Source organism: Nyctibius grandis, chromosome 9 (genome assembly GCF_013368605.1).
Source record: "Nyctibius grandis isolate bNycGra1 chromosome 9, bNycGra1.pri, whole genome shotgun sequence".
Classification (NCBI taxonomy): domain Eukaryota; kingdom Metazoa; phylum Chordata; class Aves; order Nyctibiiformes; family Nyctibiidae; genus Nyctibius; species Nyctibius grandis.
The window spans coordinates 30,157,930-30,176,158 of record NC_090666.1 but is presented as its reverse complement, the minus strand read 5'-3'; the positions used below and the strand labels follow the sequence as shown (position 1 = coordinate 30,176,158).

General features: G+C 47.2%; 1 protein-coding gene across 1 annotated transcript in view; it reads right to left on the bottom strand.

Moving 5' to 3' along the window:
- Nucleotides 1-546: 546 nt before the first annotated feature.
- MCM3AP (minichromosome maintenance complex component 3 associated protein) overlaps nucleotides 547-18,229 on the bottom strand; it is a 28,926-nt gene continuing 11,243 nt past the window's right edge. The window contains exons 13-28 of the mRNA XM_068407369.1: nucleotides 17,272-17,372; nucleotides 16,184-16,316; nucleotides 15,666-15,778; nucleotides 14,958-15,110; nucleotides 13,354-13,551; nucleotides 12,978-13,046; nucleotides 12,148-12,282; nucleotides 11,591-11,744; nucleotides 10,868-11,126; nucleotides 10,406-10,503; nucleotides 8,671-9,061; nucleotides 8,266-8,523; nucleotides 7,372-7,498; nucleotides 6,165-6,374; nucleotides 5,332-5,482; nucleotides 547-4,841 (exon numbers count right to left, since the gene is read on the bottom strand). Of these exons, the coding sequence (XP_068263470.1) occupies nucleotides 4,683-4,841; nucleotides 5,332-5,482; nucleotides 6,165-6,374; nucleotides 7,372-7,498; nucleotides 8,266-8,523; nucleotides 8,671-9,061; nucleotides 10,406-10,503; nucleotides 10,868-11,126; nucleotides 11,591-11,744; nucleotides 12,148-12,282; nucleotides 12,978-13,046; nucleotides 13,354-13,551; nucleotides 14,958-15,110; nucleotides 15,666-15,778; nucleotides 16,184-16,316; nucleotides 17,272-17,372 (2,709 nt within the window). The 3' untranslated portion in view covers nucleotides 547-4,682. The remainder of the gene's footprint in view (nucleotides 4,842-5,331; nucleotides 5,483-6,164; nucleotides 6,375-7,371; nucleotides 7,499-8,265; nucleotides 8,524-8,670; nucleotides 9,062-10,405; nucleotides 10,504-10,867; nucleotides 11,127-11,590; nucleotides 11,745-12,147; nucleotides 12,283-12,977; nucleotides 13,047-13,353; nucleotides 13,552-14,957; nucleotides 15,111-15,665; nucleotides 15,779-16,183; nucleotides 16,317-17,271; nucleotides 17,373-18,229) is intronic.

The following is an 18,229-nucleotide window of genomic DNA, read 5'->3' as shown; positions in this document are numbered from 1 at the left end:
GCCTCAACCATGCTTGTGCAGAAGCGGGGTCGTACAGTGGACAACATCGCTATAGGGGTGGTCTCTGGTGGTCATAATCCCCAAGACCCCTTCCCCAATTTAGTGCATGTGCGCAAAGACAGTTACATAATGTATTAGCATATGCATAAGGTTTCTTGGAACAGGCGGGCTTTTCTCAGGAATTGGATGAACACTCATTTTTCTACAATGTTGTGTATATAATGAGTGTGCTTTTGTGCCTCGGTGGACACGTTAGGTGGAGCGATCCCCCATGTCCCTCAGCCGAATAAAGTAATGCCTGCTCGTTAATGCTAAACCCACTGTTGAAGAGTTTTATTCCTGATTCCGGTGACAGCATGAGGTCCTGGGGCAAGAAGTCATGGGTGCTACCAGGGAGCAAGACCAGCCTCTACAGCACCGCCACCCCCCTGCAGTCTGGCAAACTTGGGATATTTCACACTAGACAACCCAGGGGTTAAACAAAGCAGCACACATTGAGAGCATCCTGTACCAGGAGCTTTTGTACAGCAACGAGGCGACAGCGCATTTCAAGCCACTAACAATTTATTAGGTTCAAAACACACTTACAGCAGATGGTGTGAACCACGTCCCAAAAACACTAGTCCCTCCCTGTTCACAAACAACAGGTCAAGCAGGGCCCCTCCTCTAGTGGGCTCATTTACCACTTGCACAAGGAAGTTGTCCTCCACACATCTGAGGAACCTCCTAGATTGCTTCCTCTCTGCCATGTTGTATTTCCAGCAGACATCGGCAAGTTGAAGTCGCCCACAAGTACAAGAGCCGGCGACTGGGCGGCTTCTGACAGCTGCTTGTAAAACGCCTCGTCCGCCTGCTCATCCTGGTTGGGTGGTCTATAACAGACTCCCACTGTAATGTCCGCCCTGCCGACCTTCCCCCTGATCTTTACCCAGACATTCAACCTTGTCATCCTCACCATCTTCCTCAATTTTGACACAGTCCAAGCGCTCCCTAACATACAGCACTACCCCACCGCCTCTCCTGCTTCATCTGTCCCTCTTAAAGAGCTTACAGCCATCCATAGCAGCACTCCAGTCATGAGAGTCATCCCACCACGTTTCTGTGATGGCAACCACATTATAACCTTCCTGCTGTACAGTGGCTTCTAGCTCTTCCTGTTTGTTGCCCATACTGCGTGCATTGGTGTAAATGCACTTCAGCTGGGCTAGCGGCCTTGCCCCCGATGCAGGCCTGTCACCCCTAGGTTCATTTGCAGTTGCCCTGGTGTCCTGGTTTGGCCTAAACCAGGCCGATTTTTCCTTTCAGTGATTTTTACTTTCAGCTAAGTCTCCTCTAAGTAACTGCACTTTCTGAAACTAACTGCATGTTTTGCAGACAGTGTCTGCTTCCAGGACTGATAACGCTCGAAGTTTGTAGTTATCGCTGAGGCACCGGTAGGGATGTTGTGCAGTAAGGCTCTTGCTGTACTTAGTTTTAGAGAAACCAAGGTCACTGCTGAATTCCTCACTGCTTACGAGTGAAGAGCCGAAGGGGGGTCGCAGCTGCAGGGGGGAGCAGACAGGGCAGGTGACCCAAAATTGACCAACGAGGGTATTCCATCCCATACACGTCATTCTCGGTATAAAGCGGGGGGATCACGAGGGTCTCGCTCTCTTTCTGCTATGGCCGGTGTCCAAGGAGGACTCCGTCTGTTTTCCTGCTGCCCCCGATCCCAATCCGTGCATCCCTGAATCCAGCTCTCGACCATCGCTAGGCCCAGCCTGGGCCTTCCCGGAGCCTGCCCTGCAGTGCTGGTGGTGACGTGGCTGACTTCAGGGGAGCTCAATCTTGGTTTTGTATATATATTTGTATATATTTGATTATTTCTATTATTATTATACTCTTTTCCATTATTATAGTTTATTAAAACTGTTTTAACTTTCCAACCCAGAAGTCTCTCTCCCTTTTCCCTTTCCCTTTGGGGGGAGGGGGGGGGGATAACAGAGAGCATCTGCCACAGGTTTAATAGCCAGCCCAGCTTTAAACCGTGACACCTGGTCTTATCCCCCTCCCCCATCGAACCTAGTTTAAAGACCTCTTAACCAGCCCTGCCAACTTCTGGGCCATAACCCTTTGCCCTTTCTGACTCAGCTGTTCCCCATCTGGCTTAAGCAGGCCTGGTGCCATGAAAGCCGCCCCATGGTCAAAGAACCCAAAATCCCACCCACAGCACCAGTCTCTTAGCCACATATTAACCTGTTGTATTTTCATAGTCCTTCCCCTATTTTCACCTAACACTGAAGGAATTGAAGAGAATACCACCTGTGCACCTGTCCCCTTTACCAAACACCCCAGGGCCCTGAAGTCCCTTTTGATTGCCCTGGGACTTCTCCCTTCAATCTCATCCCTACCCCCCTGGAATACTAATAGTGGGTAGTAGTCAGAGGGCCTCACCAGTTCAGGAAGCCTCCTGGCAACATCCCTTACCCGAGCCCCAGGGAGGCAGCAGACTTCCCTGTGAGTTGGGTCTGGCCTGCATATGGGGCCCTCCGTTCCCCTTAGCAGGGAATCACCTGTAACAATTACTTTTCTTTTCTCCTTTTTGGAGCTGGTTGCAACCCTTCTAGTTGGTTGCTTCTGTTTACGTAGCCCCTTAGAAGGTCCTTCACCTAGATTCGTGTCTTCCCAATGCTCAGGAACGCGCTCAGACTCCAGCACCTCATACCTATTCTGCACGGGGACGTGGGGAGGGGAGGAAGGTCGGGATGGGATTCGCCTACCACCCCGAGCAGGGACCTGCCTCCATTCCCCCCATCCCCTAGGTCTCCTCCTGCTCCTTGTGGAGGAGGAAGAGGATCCTCCACTACCCGGGGAGCATTAGGCCCGTCCGTTTTCCCCAGGGCAGGCAGGGAACAGCACTGCCTGCCAACCTCTTCCTGGGATGCTCTTGTGCTCCTTAACCTTTCCACCTCCTCCTTGAGTCGTGCCACCAAGGAGATCAGGTCATCGACCTGTTCACACCTCACACAGGTGAGGTCTCCGTTCCCCTCGAGTGCCAGGGCCAGGCTCTGGCACTCCCTGCAGCCTGTCACCTGCACCTCCGCAGGCTTCTGCGGCAGGTACGTTTGGGTTGCCATATCCTTTCTGGCACCCGCAGAGGACTTAGGGCACTGCCGAGTGGAAACCATTCCTGGACCCGATGGGTCTTGCCCCGATGGGAGGGAGACTGCACCTTCCTGCCCGCCTGCCCTGCCCGCCCTGCGCGAGCTGCCGCGCGCTCCTGTTCGCCGCTCCGGGTCACTCGCGCCCCCCAGCGGCCCTTCAGAACCCCGCGGTGCCTCCGGCTCCGCCCCCTCCTTGCCTGATTCGCTGCCGGGAACTTCTGGTTCCGGACGGGACTCGGGCCCGCTGCTCGGGTGGGCCTGGGTACGGAACCCGCCCAGGGCAGCCCGATCTCACCCTTGCCCCGCACTCACCTCAGTCGCTGCTGCTGCTGCCGACTGACTCAAAACACTTTGGGGATTTTACAGCTGAATTCCAAGTACACTGAGAACATCAACGGCAGCACCAGGGCAGGGAGCATCACAGGCCCAGCCTCGCACACGACCAGTGAAAGTCAGCACAGCTCGGCCCAACAAAAGTACATGTAGCATGAACAGCCTCCAAACATAACCTCTTCAGTTTGAATTTCTTATTTCAACTCAATATTAAACCTAGAATAGCAACAGTAGCTTAAGAGAAATAATACAAATGCTATTTAAAAAAATAACTATAAAATGACTGTTTTGGAAGGTAGCTGACACTTTTGGACTACTGGGAATTTCAAATGAAATTAGAAGCAAGTCAGAAAACTGGTCTCTAGCAGGCATGAGAATCAGTGTTTACCTCCAAAGCTGCAGTAATTTGTATTTCACCAGGCAGAAGTTTCTGTCTGAGAAAAATCTGCCGATATTGTAAAAAAAAGGAAAATTTTCTACAGGAGTACTGCAGACATGAAGTACATCTTCCTACTATTTACTGGGAATCAATATTAAACTACAAACAAAGGTCTTCAACTTCCAAAGCCACAGCTTTTGAAATACTGGAGAATGCAAGTAAGCTGCTCTTCCAAAAAAGGAAAATCATTTCTCCATGGCTGTTTACTGAAGAAAGTGTCCTGCTTTCCAGCATGACAGTTTATTTGTAGAACAAGCAACTTATTTGGTTTTAATGCCATAAATATTCAATACAACAAAACCTGAGCCCAGCAGCACAAAAAAAAAAAAATCCTTCTGGATTTGCACTGAGCATCAAGTACAAAAATATGGTCAAGTGCTGCACCGACTTGAGAATGACAGTATTGATATTCCTGGGCAGCAAACCAGCAACTTCAGACGACAGTGCTGCTGCAAGGTAGCTTCTGCATAAAGCAATCAAGCACAGAGCTGGGACAACATCTCGGGGACTGTGACTATGGAGAGCAATTGCTCTGATGTTCCCAGGGGCCCCTGCTACCTCACAGTTTTCTCCTCATGAAGCTGTTTACCCACAATGAGAGCTGGTAGAAAGAAAAAAAAAAAGTCACCAAAGTGTCAATTTAAGGCTTCCTAAGAAATGGATTTGACTCATCTCTGTGCCTGTGAAGCAGAAAAGGATCTGTTCAATCATCCCACCCTGGATTTCTTTACCAAGTCTCTTGGTCTGCACACGTATCTCGGCTCTGCTCACATCTCCAGCATGTCCACCACAGTAGACAGGTAGAGCTGGGAGGCAGCTTCAGCCTCCTTGTTTGCTCTGAGGAGCTGTTGCAAGTGTTCCAGTCTCTCTGACAGCGTGGGGCTTAGGTCCTCCACCAAAAGCTTGCATCCCTCTTGACTCCCAGCCTAGGCAGAAAGAAAAAAAGAGATGAGACTGAGAAAGAAGCATCACCCAGTTCCAACAAGGGATTTCTCAGCTCACTGTCTGTTCCCCTACTTTTGAGAACAACCCTGGAGGTCAGCACCCCCCACCTGAGGAGGTAAAGCAAAAATAGCATCTTCTGCTGTTTCTGTCCCCAGCCATCCTTTAAGTGGGGGAAGCTGACCCACAAGTGCTTCCCTAAGTCAAAGTGCAGCACCACAAGGGATACTGTTACAACCGCCAGCAGCAGAAAGCATTAACACCTGGGAAGAACACTTACTCCAGGCCTGCAGAAAGCATTCTCCTCCCCGGGAAGAAGTTATTTCCAAGGCGTAGTTTGTCAACTCTGTATTTCCCAAGTCTCTCCAACACTACACACCAAGGTAACGCTCACTAAATGTTTTGTAACTACAGCAGGTTTGACACCCGCACTCCTCAGAGCTACAGTTAATTCTCAGTACCACCCCTTCTTACCTCTTGAGCAGATGACGTGGGACTCTTCATCAACGGGTAAGTGACAGTTGGGGTGGAGAGCAGAGACTGGGGGAGGTAGAGAGGAAGCCCTACAAAATCACCACGGGGCTCAAAGTCCTCAGCTAGATATTGGTGCAACTGTTCTTCAAACCTGGACAGAAAGATCGAGCACCAGTCAGATTGCAGCCTAGCTTTGTTCTCATAACCAGTGGGTTAACCCAAGTTTTGGGTTCAGAAGTTTCTGCTAGAATGATGTTCATAGTCTTTCCCAACACACTCTGACATACCCCACTGCTATGACGAAACTCCATCACGGAAGGTTGTGGTACACAAAGGAGCCACAGAGACTGAAGTCATGCAGCTGACGGGGAAGGCAGCGAAGACAAGAAACCCTTGGGCCAACCTCCAAAGCTTTAGTTCTTCAGCTTTGTGATCTACATTGCTACAGGCACCAAACTGACAGCCCAAAGTGGGTTTTATAGACACTTGTAATCCTGCAGCACACACAGACTACTGCAATCCTGCAGCACACACAGACTACTGCACACACTGTACTGCTTTAGTATTGGCAGCTCAATTGACCACGGTCTCCAACCGTTCCTCAAAGCTCCAAGTATTTCTACCATCCTGGACTGTTCCTGCAATGCAAGTAGGAGCTAGCAGGCAACTGCACTGCACTGCACTGATGTGCTTGATGAAATGAGATGAAAGTGGAGATAGTCTCGCTCTTTCCTAGCACTGTTGGACTTCAGCTTCCCATTACATACAAGTTAGAAATTGCTTACAACCCTGGGCCAGAACTGCAAGGACAGGATGCTGCTCAGGGAACTTACCTCCTGCTTTCTATTTTCTCCAGTTGCAACTGTGCCAACACATGCTCTGGGAGAAGCTCCTGGGCCGAGGCTGCATCTGAGAATTCATCTGCACTGGGAATGCTCTTTTCTTGACCTGATAGTATGCTCACACCAGAACCACATTGACCTGGCATCATGGAGACGCTATACGGTTTCTTGAAAGAGCTGGGAGATTTTACCCTTGACCTGACGAGGGGAGGAAAAAAAACAAACAAAAGCAGAGAAATTGGTATAAGCGTGTTGATTTTTCCCTGCTAACTTGAAGTTTGGAAATAGCAGGGAGTGAGAATTGATTATTTGGAGACATAATTCCCTTGTACCAGGGTCCAGCATACCCCCACCTGTGCACAGGATTTGAGAGGAACTAATCTGACAGGGGGCTGGGATTCACCCCAAAGAAAGGTATCTACCCAACATCTGCTACACAGCAGAGCAGCAGATAAACTTCCAAGAGTGAAGAGAGACTGGCTTCACTCTGAACAAGGCTAGGGAAGTGAGCTAGACTCTTGAGATCTCAAATCCACACAGCTCTAAGGCACCCTCCTCCCTCAACTTCTAGCATTTACTCTTAGCAGTGGGACTTTCCTGATGTCTTCCCACAAGTTGGGGACAAAGGCTCCTTCTGAACAAAAAATGCTGCAAAATTAACATGCAATTACCAAATTACCAATCTGCAAATCATCTAACACGTAATTCAGCCATCAGGTCCAGGCTGCAACTGAAGGTGAATGTAAGGGAGGGGGCACTATTAAATAAAGGGCACGCTCACAATTTATCCCTATGCTCTTCTCCGGCCTCACACCGTTTTTCCTCCATGTTTTGTGTACCTAGAGTACAAGTCTAATTCCAAAGCCTCAGTAGTGTTTTCTTTGGCAGAACTTAATTTCTCCACTTACAACACTTCTAAGCACTTCCCAAGCGATCCATTTCTTTGAGAGCCAAGTAACCCTGAAAAAGTAAGATCTACTTACGACCCTGTTTCTGCACACCCTTGTACATCATTTCAAGGAGATGTACACAAGCACGTTCTGGGAGGATACTATATGCTGGTTTTCAGCATCATGATGGCACTACGTGTTCATCGTAGAGGTGCCGAGCAACCTCCTTGGAGTTCACGGAGCAACCCTGATGGCACAATGGACAGCTGAACGCTACTCCCACAGCAGTGCCAGCAGCCGCCTCACCTCTCGTGCCTTGCCGGATCTCCTCCTGCGTGCGCAGTCTGGCTTGTTCCCATGAACAAGGGACAGTGAAGTTCTTTAAGCGCTCCTTGAAGAAGTACACACGAATCTCACCATCTTCACTTACTGCTTCTGTGAATAAACCCAAACCCAACATTTATTACTAGAGCAGATTATCCCCTTCAGAAGAAAAGCTCAGTATTAAAAAGCCAATTTGAGGAAAAATTGTGGGTTGATTTTCAAGTAGCTTCAAGGTGTAATCTGCATGTAAAAAGGACCCTTCTTGAGCTGATTTTCTGTTCAACAGATACCAGATTACTGGGAAAGACTGTAAAATCCTGCTTTATCTTCATTTTTTAAAATTCTAGTGCATCCAAGTCAGTGTTCAGTGGGTTAAGTAGTCATTTCATTAAAAGAAGTTCCCCTACAGTTAAGCCAAACAGAGCACCAAAAAAAGCCCCCACACTTGAAATTGAAAGCAAACGGAATCTGAGACAAAATTCATTAATCCATGGAAGTGCTCATTAACAGTGGCAGCCTGCCATCTCAGCTGACCTGAGCTTACAGGACTTCAGAGGGACCAATTCTTGGCCTTTGGTTGAATGTAAACCCTCTCCTACTGGGAGAGGAGGGCTGAAAGACTCCGACCGTCTTCCTCCACACAGAGACAAAATTTTCAATCACAAGCTCAAGCCAAGTCATAATCAACACTAAATACACACTCCAAAGAGCAGAAAGATGTGCAGTAAGCACAGCATCATTCTACAGGAGGAGATCAAGACCATATCTCCCTCCCTGCTATGTTATCACTCGCTGCCACACATAAAGCCACCACTGTCAAGTTATTAAATACACTTATGCAAGAAGTATCATCCATGGTGTAGAAGGACATGTGATACCTGGAGCAACAGGCAGTTTTGGTGGTTTCCAGTCGCTCAGTTTATGATCAATGCAGGCTGCCAAGATATCATCCCAAGGGATCTCACCAACAGAAGGTCTATCTTCATCAGAATTCTCAGATGTTCTAGTTTTCCATTTCTGGTAAGTTTTGCTCAGCAGATTGTCCACTCGAGACTGGATCAGTGGTTCAGTAAGGGAAGAACTAGCAATCTGAGATACATACTGAAAAATCATGCGGCAAACAGGACTCCAAGGAGCTATGGAAAACAAAAAAACAAAGTAAATTGCAAGAATTTGTGACAGAGCCAAACTACCCACCTTACGGGTTGGTAGTTCAACATGGTGCAGGCAGAGCTGAGAGAATGACAGGCCACCAAGAGGACACCGTAGCATGAAGTACATACCACCTAATGGAGGCAGATCTAGGTACGGGATCTGGAAGGACAGCACAGCCTTCTTCAGCCAGGCCAGGTGATCAGGCATGTTCCACTGCAGGTGAGGCAACAGCTTGTTACCCCCAGGCTCTGCGAACTCTGTAACAGGCCAAGACAAGTCACAAAAGTGCTCTGAGGATGCCGCATCCGAAAGAAACTGCAGCACGCTGTTGTACAGCTCTATGATGACCCCAGGCTCCTGAGATGGCAGGCCAGCTAAACGTCTCTCCTTCCGGTCATGGAAGAAACGCTTGCCAAATTCACCATCAATCCCATCCTCAATGTACTGCCGAAGTGTCTGACTGCAGAGCCCAAGGGAGCGAGGGCACTGGGAAACCAGCCAGCCCACAGCCGCAGAGACCTAAAACACACAAAACATGAGTGGTTGGAAACTGCTCCGCAGTGATCAGGACACCAAGGATTCAATCCTGCAACCCTAAGTTTGATGTAACAGTACTCAAGATACCATGCAGCAAAATACAAACAAATCAACTACCATCATCCCAGTATTTGCAATAGTAATTCTCCAACGAGGTGGTCACAAACTAAATTCACATGCAGCAGACTCAGGAACAGACAGAAAGAGGCTGTTCACAGCAGGTACAGTTGTGCTGTGGAACTCCCTGCTGCAGGACACTGGAGATGCCAAAAATTATCTGGGAGAAATTAGACAGATTCACAGTTTAGCCCAGGGTGACTATATCCAGAGAAGCCATGTCCGATCCTGGCAGTCCTTGAACTGCAAAGAGATGCAAGCTGTGAGGGTTTGTGGGGGAGCATCACTCTGGGCTTGCCTCATTCTCACCTTCTTTCTCAGGCACCTTCTTCAGACACCTTGAGAAGGGAACACAAGGTTGGAGTTGCTTTTCGTCTAAGGCAGCTTGGCCATTACCCCCTCCCACCTCTCCAACCCACCCTGCTATGACTCTCACTCAAAAAGGTATTTTAGACTTGTAAGTATCATTTTCCAGCATGGGCTTTTGAGTCGCCTCCAGGCCACTATTGCCAAGCACACAGCAAACGGAAGGACAAGGGGAGAAGCTGGTGTCTGGAGGCTGTCAGGGAGAGATCTGCACAATCCTTTGTCGCATATGTGGGGGGATAGAGGCATCCCTCAGTCCCAACCACCAAGATGGAATAATACTGGGTGATCTCACAGCAGCTGGAAGCGCTACAAAGGCTCCTTTGCATTTTAGGACTGGGAGCTTAAGGGTACAAGGGCTTACCCACCACTACTGCTCGTCTGTCAGGCAGCAACTGTACGCCTGCCAGTCAATGCAGGCGGGACAGACAAGAATGGATTTACATAATCCACATATTTTGCTCTTAGTGCAGTTTTCATAGTATCACACAGAAGAAACTATCTTTTACGTAGCAAATGCCACTAATCTCTAGTCAGTTAAAACAGAACAGTCACAAATAATGGAGAAGTGGCAGAAATATTTCATTTCAGAATAGTTATGGCTGATATTGCAATCACTATTAACGAGTGAGTACCTGACTCTAGCAAATTCAGGTGTCTCAAAAATGCTAAGAGCTTTTTGAACCAAACTTATGTTACAGAAACTTCAACAATATCCCATTATACAAGACTCAGCTGCAATTGAAGCTACTGAGAACACAATAATTCCTTATAAGGCATTGGTAATTGAGAGGTTAATGATAAACCAGTCAAGTATCTCCTCATGGGAGTTGCTGTTCTTACCCTTCTGGTGCCTTCTAAGTCATTGATAGAACCTGGAAGCTCAACAACGGTGTAGTCTGAAATAAGATGGGCTGAAATTAAGTCCTGCAGCATCAAACCTTAAAAATAAGAAAACCCATCATAAACACAGAGAAAGAACACACAGGTGTCTCCTACTCTGACCTAGTCTCACAGTCCGCATACATTCACAGCATCACTTCTCTCCTCCATCCTTCCCCGCAGTCTCAGGATCAAATACTGTGTGCAAAGGAAAACTGGAAGCCAAAAGAAACCCCATTTCTTTCCATACTCATCAGTTCTCAAGGCCTCTGGATTTCTAGCAAAGCTTTGAAAAGTATTGTACTTCACAGTCTCTTCCTTTACTAGACACTGCATTGGAGAGACTGCACCAGCTGCAAGTTCTGCTTGGGGCAGCTCTAAACATACACATTGTTTTTTCAAGGCACAGAAATAATTACGTACCTCCTTCTACTTCTTTCTCCATGGCCACCTCTTCCTGACCAGGGACTAGAACCACCAGGGGAACCAGCGGGTAGAAAGGTTTGGCCTGAAGCAACTGTTTCAACTGCAGCAAAGCTGAAGGCCAATAAACATCATCTTCTGCAACACCTTCACTCCTGACTCGAGGGGGCAGGAGAAGAATGAGACCGCTGGTTCCAAGCAAGGCTTTTTGCTTCTCAGCTGCATCAAGCTCAGAGACAGACAGCGCACCATGTGTCACCTATACAAGGTACAAAGATGACAACAGTAATGGAGCTCAAGTGAAATGAAGCTATTTTCATACTGCAATCTGCAGTTTACTATCATTAGCATTCAACTTTGACATTCACTACCAGGAGCTCTACAAATCCTAAGACAACGAGCTGTTAGACACACAAACACAGATGTGTCCAGTAGATGCAGGTGAGCACAAAAGCGCACTTCAGCACCTGATCTGGCATCAGGAGTTGAGATGATTGAGGTTCTACCTATTGTGCAGTATTTAGGCAGGTATTTACTCAGTTGACTGGAAACAAGGAAGAAATCCATCTTTTTTCAGACCTTTTCAACAACCCTATCCCTCCCAGTATCATCTCCCTCCATCTGACAGGACACAGTGTGAAAAGCCTCCGCACAACATCCACTGCAAAAGAGCACACCTTGCTTTTACGGCCTGTTAGGTATCAAATAATTGTTCTCACCTACCTTTACACACACACAGACTTCAATGCTTCTGCTCCCTTGCATGCCAGGAGAATTACATAACGTCAGTGTTTGAATTCTGCCTTCTGTATGCGAAGTGTTTTTCTTCCAGCTTTTGTCTCCCATAAATTTGGCTTTTAACCAATCCACCAGTACCCTAGCAAACGAGAGTGAGCTTTTGAGGTTTTTGTTTTAAAAAAATGGCATTTTAGGCTTTTAGCATCAACTCCTCCAAGACATCACAATCTATCACAAACCCAACATTGGGATTTTGCTAAATAGCTCTTAAATGTACTGAAATCGTCCACACTGCTACGTATCTCAAGGTTTTTCTGTTTTCAGTATGAGCAAAAGGAATTCAATGAGCAATGTCAGGAGAAGATACAGACCACTGCAATAAATGACAGCTATATTCTTTAGAGCGTTCTGGTGAAAAAAAGCAAACCAGAAATTTGACACGTTACAGGAAAAAAATATATCAAGGACTGTATTCTACTACTCTCCTTCTGTTTGACTGCCCTGTTTGAGAAAGGGACCCAGCAATCAACTCTTTTACTTACCTGTTGGGATCATCCTCCACATGTTCATCATCACTTGGCAAAACCAACAGAACCTTCCAAAAAACCCGTTCTTGTTGAACTGGAATATGTTCAGTGATTAATGTGACAAGATCCAGGGGAGTCCAAGCTAAATCACTTAAAGAGAGAGAGAAGCTGTTGAAAAGACCCCCTGGTGATCATTCCCACCTGGGGAATGTTTTTCTTGCTTTGAACAATTTACAATACAGCAAGTAGCTACTTCAAACCAGCAGCAGCCAGTTCCAACAGTCAAAAATTAGAGCTAATTCTTTAGATCTGTTCCCCATCCATTTCACCACAGACCAGATACCTTCAAGAATTCCTGCTGCTTAATCTGTTACATGAGCCTTACTTTGGGGATTGTGGGACCATGTGTGTATTGCTTCACTTCCACACTGCTTCAATACCTTGCTCCAATAAACACAGAGGCCATTAGAGTGCACGGCAAGCCATGAGAAGGCAGACTTCCTGCTGCACTTTAAACATCTAGATCAACCCCCTTGTGCCACAAACCAGGCCGGTAACAGCTCAGTTACTCCTCTCCCCCTACATCCTACCCCAGGCCCCATCCCATCCAGGTACAAAAAAACCCTGTAATATCCATCAGATCCTTAAAGTTACACCCACGGCAATAGGATCAGATGGCCTAACACTTCCATAAATTTATCTTCCAGTTTCCCTTATCTCGAAAATACTCCCAGCTGCAAGTGGACACTCGAGTACAATTTGCCATTCCTTACTGACATTTTTGAGATCTCTGGCATTTGTTACAGTTTGCGTAGAAAGAAAACACGGATCAAACACCAACGTACCTTAACAACTGCTGGTAGAAGTGCTGAACTTTCATTTCATGCAGCGTCTTGTTTCTCAGCCAATTCAATCTGGAAACAAAAGATTCTTGGTTGTAATTTTTGGTATAGAACAGGTACTTCAACCAAATTTAAGAAACACTAAGACCTGAGAAGTACGGCAGACACTTTAGAAAGATGGCGTTAATACAAGAAGTATTTCTTTGGATTTTCAGTCTTTGTCATGGCATTTGTGCAGAAAGGGTCTTTTTGGGGGTATTTAAGAATGAACAGCTTTGCAAAACCATTAGCATTCGCAATGGAAGAAGAGGGCTACTCTCTAACTTACCTTCCAAAAACCAACCAGACTACCAACTGCTGTCACTACAAGTGTCCTTACCTCGTGCAAGAGATTCCCAGCTTTCCTCCATGCCCCAGGTTTACAATGCCCTTGGACAAGTTCTCCATGGCTATAGGCCACTCTGCACTTGGGCACAGTGCTTTCAGGGTTTGTTTTGGATCCACGCAACATGGAGCGGCTGGAAACGCCCTCATTTGACGTTTCAACTTTGTTCGAGCTGCCACTGCCTCCCTCCACCTTCAGAAAAGGACATAAATAGGTCACGTTAATAAACTCTTCTGCAGACCAAACAGGCTTTCTCATCTTTGCTCTTCAGACTGGACTGGGCTCTCAAACACCCCACAAGTCGCAGTCTGCCCAGGGGACAGTGTGAGGTGGTGCACGGGGGCGGCAGAGCGGGCTCAGGCTGTATTTCTGCACACAGCCACCAAGTCAGAGCTCAAACAGAGCGTGTGCAGGATGAGACCTGCCAGCTGTACACATGCAGGGTCCAAAAGGGGCAGCCTTGTGTCCTGTCCAAAAAAGCAATGCAGACAAAAGGGAGCAGCTCAGTGGCCAGAGAGATCGCACGAGGGAAGCAGGCTTGCCCTTCTTCCATCTCACCCCTTGCTCAGCTGTCCTAGCTGTGCTCCCCAGGCAAGAGTTCAAGCACAGTTTTCCTTCCCCGTTCTCAGTGTGTTTATTCCTAGCACACAAAGCATGTTACAATGACCCGTTAGAAAGCTTCTCTGGGATCTCAAAAACTTGCTGAGAATACTTGTGTAACATCTACTGCAGTATGAAAGATATGTCTCTGCTTTTTTCTTGTTCCATTTTGAAGGAACATTTACAAAGGCAAATTCACCAACAAGGAGAGAACATGCAATAAAGCCTTTATCATTAGATGTTTGCATACTTTTCCAGGATAAATGCTTCAAAATGGCTGGCACTCAACAGTGTTATAACACAAAAATGCCAATTTACGAATTAAAAATCTTTTATTGTGGTTCCTCAGGTATTTTCAGGGCTTATAAAAATATTCCCACATCATCCAATTTTCTTGACCGCTGCATGTACACTTGTTTCACAGATCTTTACAACCCTCCTTAGTCTTCCCTATTGCACTGAAGGCTATTTACACATGCCCTGAAGAGAGACATCAACTCAATTTTAGGACAGAATGAACTCAGCAAGGGAAGATGCTCCACAGAAAAGACTAGCCCGCTGCTTCCTCTTTAGCGGTAAGAAATGCCACCTGAAACGCACCTCAACCTGCCTGCACTGGGGCAGCTCAGCACAGAAATGAAGCTCTGCCTCAGAACACCACGACAGCCACTAAACACTTTGCACATATCCAGAAAAACAAGTGTCCAACAGGAAGAATACAAGGAGAAATTATTACAAGTTTCTAGGTAGAATGAAGCTGAAACCTCCTACCAAGTTCACAACCTGACTCCCAACGAGGTGCGCTCCCCTTCCCACATATAGCCGAGTAACTTCTTAGAGGCTACTAAGACGACTGTACGTCTACCCTTATAGCAGAGACAAGACAGCAAAAACTGCCTCAAAAAGAACGCAATCAGACAGCTGTAGTTCAAACTCTATTAACCACTCCTTGCCACTGCTCCCAAGAAAAGCAGTTGTGTCACAGCGTGGCAACTCACCGTTGCAAGTACTTGCAGAAACACTGGAGCTCCTGAAGGGTTTCCTTAGCAATCTGGAAAATCTCATCCTCCAGAAAAAGCTCCATGACATGACCACAGACCTCTTCTGAACACCGGGCAATACGGGCTTGCCGGTCTCTTTCTAAGGCACATCTAGTTCAAAATGAAACAAACGAAGAGCTCTAGTGAGGTGTAGACTGCAGCAAATGTCAATATTCGTTGCAATGCAACTAATGCCTCAACGGGGCAGCAAATGCCTCAGTCAGTTGAGGTGCAAACAGCAAAGATCATCACATTTAGCAAAGGAGAGGGATTCTCCATCTCTTCTACCCTATGGCCCTTCTAAGTAGGACCTATAACCAATCAGAAGTCATTCAAGTTTTGCACTGGTGATGGGCTTCCAAAGAAGGGCCTACAACAGAGCCCACAGCTGAGCCATAAGGGAGCCAGAAGAAAAACAAGCACAGAGGGCAGCCTTGTCCTAGACAAAGCTTCGGTTCCCTCCACCCTGGAGGACTGCTACTGCCTAACACAGTGCGACTGCCAACTGGCAGCCCGCTGTATGATCAAGCACACTTACCCTCTCCTTAAAGCACCTTATTGAAGACGACGTCAGAGAAGCCCAAGCAAGAAGCCCACCCTAACGAATTCTTACCCCTTAGGAAAGCGTCCTACGGCAAAGTATAGCGCAGAGTATGTTGTACATACTTTAACTCACTGGTTGAAGCTTCTTGAACACTCTCCTTTATTACTTCTTCCATTAACTCCACACTCAACACTGGCTCAGCTGCTTTTATTGACTGTTCTCTTTCATGCTTTTGGCCTGGAAGGACAGAGAAAAGATTTACACGAGTAGCAAGATTTACCACAAGTGAAGAGACAGGACACTGGCAAATCTGCCGTTTAGTTACACAAGCACTACGTGCAGTCAGCTAATTTGCCTAAAACTAAGTTCCCACTAGCTCATTTCTCTCTCTGAAGATAATCAGCTTTGCACGGAGCAGGTTTCCCTCAAACACACAGATAACAATGGGTTATTTTACTCTTACCCCCAGTAAGCTATAGACATCTAGCTCACTCAGAAGGAAAAGTTCCTGCATACAGCAGGGCCGGATGCATCTCCCTCTCTGCAAGCTTGTTGGCATGGCAGAAAGAACAGAGGGCCTGAGTACATGTGCAAGGACTCAGGTTGGCACCAGCTGCCCCACAGCAAAAGCAGCGACTCACCTCTCTTCCTCCACTCGGCGCCTTTCCTCTTTGACACGCTCCCTTTCTGCACTAAGCACGCTTCCAGCCACTTGTCTGAGGATCTCCCCTGTCACTTCAGTCACGAGTTCCTCCATGGTGGTGTCCGAGGCACTGTGCGAAAACAGCAATGCTCTTTTCAAAGCCACAAAGTTTCCATCCAAAGCCCTACGTCTGTGCTTTTCTCAAGCACACCCTTGCTCCGTTGCGGTGGGCTGACTCTGGCCACCAGCCAAGCACCCATTGCTACTGGTTCACTCCCCTCCCCACACTGGGACAGGGGAGAAACACAGGAAGAACGAAAGCAAGAAAACTTGTGGATGGAGATATAGACACTGTAACAGGTGAAGGGAAAAAAACCACCCCCACCACACAGAGCAAAGGCAATCAGCCACCAGCTCCCACAGGCAGACCAATGCCCAACCCAGTTTCTAATCAACGGCCACCCTAGAAAACAGAAAACCCCACATTTTCTTCCTCTGACCCAGTGTTACTGCTGACCGTGACATCACATGGCAGACTTTGGTCAGGCTGGGTCACCTGTCCCAGCTGTGTCCCCTGCCAGCCTCTGGCATGCCCCCAGCCTGCTCATGAGGGGACTGAGCGGGAAACAGGGGAGGCCTTGACACTGCGCTGTTCAGCAGTAACCAAAACCATTGGTGCCTTAATAACACTTGGTCCACAAACCCACATCTACGACTTCTACCAGCTGCCTTGGAAAGGAAGCGTTACTAGAAGCAGAGAAGCAGCCAGAGCTGGACTTACTCCTCTTGTCCCCCTTCAGGCACCTTCCCTTCCACAACACGTTTCCCAGGACAGCGGTGAGAGCATCATGCAAGGCAAGGTTTACAGAGGTTTACAGTTAGCCTTTCATCAGGCTAGCTGGTCTGTAACAGAGAGCTGGCAGACATCTGAAGAAAGGTCTGCTTTTCCCTCAACTGTATCAGTAAGACTATCTCCACTATAGACCGTGCCTTGCTCAGTTTTACGATCTTCACACATGGTGCTGCTATGCAAATGGCAGGTTTGATGACAGACTCCAGTAGTACGAGCAACAAGCGCTCTTTACCAGATGGCGGCAGTCACGTAAGCCACTCCTGCCCTGCCAACTTCTCCGCACTCTCCTTTGAGAACGTCACGCACGAGCCCGTCCACCACGTCAGCGATGTCCTACAACACAGCAGAGGAAGCAGCTGAAGCAAGATGCGGTCCTGCTCAGGGTGGCCTGGGCATACATGCGAACTGGGAGTGAGGCCTTTCAGCCTTGTTTAACTGACTGCAATCAGCAACGTCACCTATATTTCTACCTACAAACTAAGCCAACAATCAAACACAACAGCCTGGAAATTTTAGGCTAAAAGGTTAACAGCCCAGAAACAAAAACAGCTTTCTGTATTAAATATAGGCAAGTCAATAACAGCTAAGAAAAGTGTATTGTGAGAGGGATTCCTCTTTTCGTACTTAGTTTCTCCTCAAGTTGCCATTGCTCTACAAGTACTAGCTGATTTAATTCCAAACAACCAGGTCTAACCTTCACTGAAATGTGGCCACATTTAGCTACAATACAGCAACTGTACTTCACAAAGCAATGAGACACTCTGAGAAGGGTTCAGCATTAGTATGTATCTAAACACGTGTGGGACAGAGAAAGAGGGGAACAGCACAGATACACAGGTACACACATTTGAGAACCAATGTTAATAGTCATATAGCCACAACAAGAAACTTTGTCCTGTCTCATTTGACAGATGTGCCATCAGAAACAGCTCAATATTATTAACTAAAGCAAAGTTTACCTACTAAGGGAAAGATAATAACTTTCTGCTGTCACTTTCTGACTCTCTCCTCAGAGGTTTCTCAAATAAAGGCTCAACAGACAGGACTGTTTATCCTATGAAGGAGTCTGAGCAAGCACTACATTTTCAGGCTTGCACCTGAAACCACTAAAGACTTTCTCCTTTTGGAGTAGTTCAAGGAAACAACTTCTCAAAGTATCCACAGCACTGAAGCAGGGAAGGTTTCCTTTT